The 8,451-nt window shown below is 40.0% G+C and overlaps 1 protein-coding gene across 3 annotated transcripts in view; it reads left to right on the top strand.

Moving 5' to 3' along the window:
* Positions 1-4,429: 4,429 nt before the first annotated feature.
* Positions 4,430-8,451, top strand: part of LOC107597114 (AT-rich interactive domain-containing protein 1A-like) — a 35,616-nt gene continuing 31,594 nt past the window's right edge. For 2 of the 3 annotated variants that reach the window (XM_016288046.1, XM_016288045.1), the window contains exons 1-2: positions 4,431-5,157; positions 5,491-6,102. In XM_016288046.1, coding sequence (XP_016143532.1) covers positions 4,861-5,157; positions 5,491-6,102 — 909 coding nt within the window. In that variant the 5' untranslated portion in view covers positions 4,431-4,860. Of the gene's footprint in view, positions 6,103-8,451 lie in introns of all 3 variants that reach the window. The other variant, XM_016288047.1, reaches the window with a different exon arrangement.

Here is an 8,451-nt window from a genome sequence, read left to right as displayed (position 1 = left end):
TGGTGCAGGTCTACAATTTTGTTTCTGGTGTCCTTTGACAGCTCTTTGGTCTTGGCCATGGTGGAGTTTGGAGTGTGACTGTTTGACTAACTTGTGGCAGATAATCTTGATCGAGCCGGAACACCTTTCCCATCATGTGTAGTCTGGACCTTGAAAAGGCCTTCTCACCCGCGGAAGAACACAGGAATGCATTGTACACGAGAGGGAGACGTTAGATATGTTAGATAGTGCTCGGTGTTTGTTGAACTTGTCTTTTTGGTCATGTTTTTCTTGCTAATATCAGTTCAATATGATCTAGTAATTTAAGTTTATGTATGAAAGTGCCACATCATCCTTCAGGAATAATTCTCCACAACAGTCACCTTAACACATACTTGTGCGAGCCACGGAAGTATTCCGGGAACCAGAAGGTAGTGCTTCGCCTCTTAGCGCACTCGGTTTGAGGATTGTGGAAAACGCGGGATGGATTACGTTATAGTCACATTATATTGCACTCTAAAAACGCTTGTGTCAGTCAGATGACTTGGTATCATTTAAATATGACTATATATGCTGCGATATACTTTTAAAGATAGCTGAAAAAGAATGTGAAGGTAATAATATTCTTGTAATTAGTACACACACAGGACTTTGTTCATACACGATGTCGTTAGAACCTCAAGTGCAAACGCGTTATTTATGTCAGTTCAAAGTCCAGTCCATATTTTGGTCGAATCCGCAGGGTAAAAACAGGAGGCAGACAGGGAATGGAGTTGGCAATGTGAAATCTGTTTCTGCTTTACAGGGTCTGAGTATGTGCAAGCTTGACACTATATTTGCTCTAGACATCATTTAGGGTGATAAATGAAGTTTATATATTTTCAGTGTCACAGGAACTAGGGTGTGTGTGACTATTAAACTAAAAAATAGTGTTGCTGTATTGGAAATATATTAAATTGTTTTCTTTATTCAGTTATTTTCCTAAATCTCCTTCTATTTGGTCCTACGATTTCATGATCTTTGAATTCTGTTGACAAAAGAAATTCAAATAAATAAAGTTGGCAGCGACACAAATTGTTGTAAAATTTAGAACAAAAAAATAGTGCAATTTGCTGATCTGTATGTGCAAATGTATAAAATAATATTGAATTAACGTCAGAAATTGTATATACATTGTAGGCCACATGAAATCCTTGGAATGTTCCCTCAAAACTTGAAAAGTAATGCAATGTGTTTGTAAATATGTGTAATATATATATATAAACCTAACAGATGTGATTATTGTTTTTATTTTATTTTATGTAAAGCACTTTGAATTACCATTGTGTATGAAATGTGCTATACAAATAAACTTGCCTTGCCTATATACACACACACTAAAATGTATTAGTTTTATAAAGTTATATGTTTTTTTATAAAAAAAATTTTTTTACATTTAGAAACTTTAAGCCAGAGTTGGAGTTTTTCTCATGCAAATGAATTCACCATGAACACATATATTTTTTATTGCTATGAATGTCATGAGTGTGCCGAACACACGATAATGCTCCAGTTATGGTTTCCTATGGCTCTCTGGAGTGGTACTTCCTTCCCTAGCACACTTCAGAGTAATTTTGTGTGTGTGACAGCTACCCAGCAACCTGCTGGCTGAGGACCAACTTCCTTGTGTCTGCTCTAGCTACTTTACGGATTCCCATGTGGGGGTGTGTCTGAGAACAAGGGATTGAATGAAACTCTGATTGAATGAAGGGCTCTGCTGAGCAGTTTCCTCCCTTTACCAGCAGTGTATACATGTGGCTTATTGGCACACTGAGGGTCATGAAAGGGTTTGAATACACATGGTTTTGTTTACACAGAAAATGTGCTATACTTTGTACTCTTCCTCATTAAAACTGTTGACAAACAAGGACAGATGAAAGCCGCGATTGTTTGGCTTTCATTTTCTCGCTTGCAAATCTCAGCAAAATCATTATGTCTTCCAGATTTCATTCTTTCTCAACAATTTTAGGCACAGAGCAACGTATTTAAAATGACAGCATTTTATGCCATTTTGAGAAGGAAGACGGAAAATCTAAAACTATACTACATATATACTATTTAACACAATGTAATGGATTAGTTATTGTCCTTACCAAACAAATATTAAGTTTTTCTAAATATCATCTAAATGTTAACTATGCAGATAATTTGCATGTCTACTAACAGTAAATATCACAATTCAAGACTGATTTGTGTGTTTTGTATTGATTTGCCTTCTTGTAGCTCAACTGGTAGATCTCGCTGCTAGCAATACCAAAGTCATGGGTTTAAGAATACGAATGCTGCCCAAATGTATACACTGAACTAAAACTAAAACCATAGCAAAACATTTTCATTATTTGCAGTTAAATAAATGTTAACTTAAATAATAATAATAATAAATGCTTAGAAATGATTTTATTTCAGCTAGCTAGCTAACATTTCTCATTATGGTTAGTTTAATGTGAAGTACTAAAATAACTAAAACTAAATAAACTGAAACTAAAGCTTAAAAACTTTCAATATATATAGATATATATTTTTTTTAATGACAAAAACACAAAACAAAATTACTGAAATGTTGACTAAAATTACAAAAAAAATAAACAAATACATAAAAAAAATCAGAGTTAAATACTACTTGATAAAAGCATTAGCTGTAGGTATAAAATGGAAATCATTTGCTAACGCAATAAAAAAAAAGAGGAATAAAATAACAGAATGACATCAAATTCAAATTCATTTTTGGCCTATATAGGAAGAGCTCTGATAATTTAGTCTTTACAATACATCTCCATGTCTCTGCTAATTTGATGTATAAAATAACATCATACTTTATATGATTTGATTTGTATTATACTCTATATCTATAAAATACAGAAAATCTCACTATCATTTTGACTGACAAAGGTTTCAATTTATATTTATTGAATAAAGAGCTGTTAGATCTCAAAATCAAAGATATGAAACACTATATCACAGCTCCCATCAATTATTTTATTTCAAACTTCTTTGCTTTAAGACGGAATGTATATACATTTCACTGGGGAGAAAAACATTTCCCAGATTCAATATGCTGTTAAAAAGTGACAGAGAGGATCTCGCTACTTCACAGGACACAGCTAGAGTTGGCCAGCAATGCTAGCGGCTCTGCATTGCATTAAGGTTGTGTGCTGTGCTGCTCTGCTCTGCCCATCCCCCATACTGAGATACCAAAGCAGAGTTGTGCTGCTTTTGCAAGCAGCAAAGCTTCAGCTCGAGTGAGAGGCAGGCAGGGAGAGAGGGGGTGGGGTGGGGAGAGCAGAGAACGAGACTGTGTGTTATTCTCCTAAAAAGATATTTTTCCCCAGAGATCCTTTTCTCTATCTCTTTTTAGATACCAAACTGAACCACAGTATAAATAGATGGGCTTATTTTGTGATGATAATGTATTCTGCCTTTCAACTACTTTGTGTGGTTTATCTGATTTTCTCTCTTCCTCTCGTTTTTCATTTTCACTTCCTGCTTGCAGACTAGCTCAACCCACCACCAACCCTCCCTTCTCTTAATTTCCTAACGCATTTCAATCAGCACAACCCCCTGAAACAGTGTTTCTCAACCAGTTTGACTGACCCAACACCATGCCAAAATTGTTTTTCATATAAAATGATAATGCAATGTATTGATAAATGCATGTACAGGCCCTACTATATGAAATGTATTAACATAACTTTGGCTAAAAGGTCAAATTTGCTATTTTAAAATGATTAAACTCCCACAGTCACACATAATCAGTATTTAATGTCTCCTGCAGTGTATTTCATTTGACCTTGCATAGTTTCGATGATGTTGGCATATGCCTATATAGGCCAGCTTCTACCGAGTGACAGCTTCTTTCAGTTTTTGACAACCTGGAAATATATGAGAAACATTTCTCCTTCATTTTAAGTTTAATATATAAGCTATTATAAGATATTATAAGAAATGTATTGTACTGTGCTATCTATCCACATGTACAGTATATAGTCAAATACATGGTATGATAGAAATTTGACATTGTTTTTTTTTAACCGTACTGCCCTAAAACATCAGTTAACAAATAAGCTGTTGGGATTTTAGATTCATTCATTAACATTTATTTAACCAGGCAAGTCAAAAATCAACCTCTTCAACACCAGGCATGGGCTTACAACACACAAAACACAGAATGTATAATTTATATTTATGTACAATATATTGTCTATCCCTTTTTCTATCAGTCCATTTTAGGGTTGAAAGTAAATTAGGGGTGTGTGTGCAGACTTTGGTATTTTATAGGAAGTACATCTGCAAAACCAGTAACACAAGCTTACTTCAAGGAGAGATTGCACGCAACTAATGCAACTGTAATGTCTGGCTATATGGTTTCATTTAGTTCACTACAGCCACAATTTTCCCACCAAAATCTGTTCGAGGAGCAGTTTTTAACCCTGCCGTTATGCAACGTCAATTTAACACTCCCCTCTACCCAGCCCCCCTTCTCTAAATCCATTCCGCACTCCGTAGAATCCGAGCCATGTTTTACTGCTCTCAGCGCACCTCGGTAAAATGGCTGTATCTAAGTGAACCTCGTGCTGGTGTGATCCGTTCCTCGTCTGCAGTCTACTTCTGCAACAGAACCCCCTCAAATTCCGTGTCGGTTAAATTTCATTTCCAGGGAACTCGGTGCGAGAGAGTCTAAAAAACGGAGCCGACGATGGAGTCCGGATTCGGTCCGGCGTAAGGACTGGGGATGAGTCGGGACACGGGTAAATTGTTGTAAAACTATTGTATTTACATTCAATGTTTCGCGTTTGATTGTGACCGACTCGCCGAGAGGGAGAGGGAGAGGGAGAGGGGGGGATCATGGCCGCTCAGGTCGCCAGCTCTACCTCTCTCAACACCAGCCCGCCTTCCGAGCTGAAAAAACCGGATCGAGACCCAAAGGAGGAGTCGGTACCGGGGGAGAAGCAGCAGGAAAATAAGGAGCCGGGACTAGAGAGCGGATCTCCGGCTCGCGGGGAACTGCAGGACCGGGCCGATGTGGGAAATGGTGGGGGAGGAGGGGAGTCGGAGATGAAGAACGGCAACGGGAATCCGTCGAGGGTGAACAATAATCAAAATGATAACACCGGGCCGGAGGGGAACAACCACCCCGGGATGGTACACCATCACGCGCCCGGGTTTCAGCCAGCTTCCTATAGCTACGTACAGCACTACAGCCGGGCCCCTTTTCATCAACATGGCGGACAACAAAGCCCTGGCATGGCAGCTGCAGCGGGGCCAGGAGCGCTGTCTAGCACCATGATGGACCCCTATCAGCCCAACTCCCATGATCACGGCTTCCCGAACCACCAGTACAACAGCTACAGTCCGTTCGGTAACCGAAGCCCGTACCCCGGTCAGGGCTACGGCATGAACTCTCCGCGCAGCGCTCCTCAAGCTCAGGCGGTAGGGGGGCAGTCAGCCAAGCAGCAGCCAGACCACCCCGGGATGGTACACCATCACGCGCCCGGGTTTCAGCCAGCTTCCTATAGCTACGTACAGCACTACAGCCGGGCCCCTTTTCATCAACATGGCGGACAACAAAGCCCTGGCATGGCAGCTGCAGCGGGGCCAGGAGCGCTGTCTAGCACCATGATGGACCCCTATCAGCCCAACTCCCATGATCACGGCTTCCCGAACCACCAGTACAACAGCTACAGTCCGTTCGGGAACCGAAGCCCGTACCCCGGCCAGGGCTACGGCATGAACTCTCCGCGCAGCGCTCCTCAAGCTCAGGCGGTAGGGGGGCAGTCAGCCAAGCAGCAGCAGCAGCAGCAGCCAGCAGCAGCTGCTTCTTACAGCAATCAGCGGTATAACATGGGAAACCCGCAGCCAACATCCACCCCGACTCTCAACCAGCTCCTCACCTCACCGAGCGGTGCCCGGAGCTACCCGAGTTACCCACCGAGCGACTACAACAGTCAGGACGGTGCTAAGGGACCAGCAGATATGGGCAGCAGCAGCGGGCAGTATGGTGGGGGCCATCCGGGTTGGCAACAAAGGACCCATCACCCGCCACCCATGAGTCCTGGAAGTACCGGGCAGCCCTTGGGTAGAAACCAGGTAAAATTCCAACTCTATTGCCTTTAAAAACTGCCCCTCTCTCGCTTTGCTCAAGTCATACGAGTGGTTGAAACGCACTGTGCTTGCTATTGTCTGAGCAAGAGACTCTATAAAATGGCTGCCTCCTTGGGTTTCCATAGCTGCTCATAATTTTACTGTTTATATGTAGTTAAAATAACGAAACTTTCGAAAGGCCACGAGCTTCGTGGCTGGACTTGTGTTGTGAGCTGAATGCTGTTGCCTATTATTGCTCGAATTGAAGGTAGATCTCCGATTGAAAATGCGTATTTAGCTCAGGCTGCTTCTCCACCAATAAGGCTTAAACGCATTTAGCTTTTCCCTTATAGGCCTTTCTGTGTTTTATATGCTTTATTGTTCTGTATATTTATCTAATATGCAATATTTAGCTGGTTGGTGTGTTTGTCAGTTCTGATGTTGATTAAGAGAGTGATTAACGTAATATAAGCGGATATTTCATGTGGAAAAACCCGTCTTGTGCAAACCGATAACGTGACTGTCACACTTTTGTAGTAGAGAAACATATGCTAGTCATCGCTATTTTGGTCTATAATGTATTTCAATACACTTTAAATGGACGTTACTAGCAGATTTGATGAGGAAAAGCTTAATTTTGAAAGCGTGGACTCAGCTGATTGTCGGTCTGGATGCGCGCAGTTTGTAAACACAAGCCCAGTGATTTGAGTAAGTGCAGATTGGTTTGCAGTGGGATTTGAATTGTGGAGGTAAAATCCTCCTGTCAAAGGCAGGAGACAGTTGGTCTTGGGTTGACATGCTCGCTGAGATCTGATTGGCTCTGCATCCTGTGCTCTTGGCCATTTATAATTGCATATGATGTAACACTGAAACAGTTGCTGGTTAGTTCATGTTGCTTACCTCCCTCACTCTTTCACTGGTGCGTTGTATATGAATTTTAGGATTGTAATCAGACATTGATGCTTTGAACAGTTAATGTTTTAACAACAACTTGCATTTTATATATATATATGTATATATGTGTGTGTATGTATAAAATATTCACATAAAATGCAAATAAATGCATTTATAAAAAGGATGCATTTCAGTCATCATGTCAACAATATTTATTGTATAGGAGAAAAAAATATAAATGGTAACTAAAAATGCACAGTTGAGCAGATCCTATTCCTCATATCTGTTGTGATGGTGTGTTAGACCAAGATTTTATTCAAAGAATGCCAATAACAGCAACATTTGTGATTGGAAGTTTTCTGGTTTCATGTCACTCGGCGACTGGGAATCTTTAGTCTGTTTTTGAAGTTTCGGTTATTGAAGACACTTCAATACTCGGAGTCTTATTTCTCTAGCCTGTTGGATATTGCCCTTAATTCATGCCAGTTGTTTTCAGTATGATGATGTGCACTGTTTCCTGTCTGGTCATCCACTGCATGCTAAATGCTTGTTCATGTGGTGCCTATCATGTTTGTTTATCTTGCATATGTTGTCCAAACACTTTTAAGTGCAATTTCAAGGTTGAACAACATCTGTTTCAGGGCTGTAAGTTAACTTTTTTTTCACATAGCACTGGTAAAAACAACGATATTTCTTCAAAATAAATCATTTTAATCGTCCATGATCAAAAATCGTCATGTCGCACACCCCTAACAACCAAGTATAATCAATCTCACACACACAAACAAGCACAACGAACTCACTATTAAGCGGCTGTGTTATGAACATTCAAAACTGTATTGCACACGTGCTACAGTGGTGAATTTATTCATCGCACAGACCAGTTTTTTCATAGCACGTGTGACATATATGTCGCACTGTACAGCCCCCACGACACCACAGTTAACTTAGTTTCTCATACACAGCGACAAAGGTTGAGGCTACACATGCTTCGGTTTTGTCGCTGTGCATCTGATAAGGGGATTGAAACGCTGTTGTTTGCAAGTTTTTCTTTTTGCCTGGATTTTTTTTTTTTTAGATTTGGTTTATTCTTGTTTTAAAAATGTCTTTATTACTAACTAGCCTATATGACATTGTGAAACGAGAACCTGTGAAAAAATGTTTTTATACCAGAATCTCAATCCTCCCGGTTTCCTGCCTCTTTTTATTTTATTTATTTATTTATTTTTTGTTAACACGATTAGGATCTCTATGGGATTGCTCTTTTTTTTTTTTTTTTTTCTTGGATTTTAGGGAATTTAGGGAAGTTCTTGTCGAAGTGAAGAATGATCTCTGAATTTACAGGGAGTGAATATCTGCAATATTGTTTGGTCCTCAAAATTTCCATATCTTCTGTATATGGGCCCACATATGTCAGGTATCGTCATTAAAATGTGTTGATTGGTTTTCAAACCATGTGAC

Source organism: Sinocyclocheilus grahami, unplaced genomic scaffold (genome assembly GCF_001515645.1).
Source record: "Sinocyclocheilus grahami isolate Dianchi unplaced genomic scaffold, SAMN03320097.WGS_v1.1 scaffold228.1, whole genome shotgun sequence".
NCBI classification, from domain to species: Eukaryota; Metazoa; Chordata; class Actinopteri; order Cypriniformes; family Cyprinidae; genus Sinocyclocheilus; species Sinocyclocheilus grahami.
This window is presented reverse-complemented; position numbering and strand designations above follow the sequence as displayed.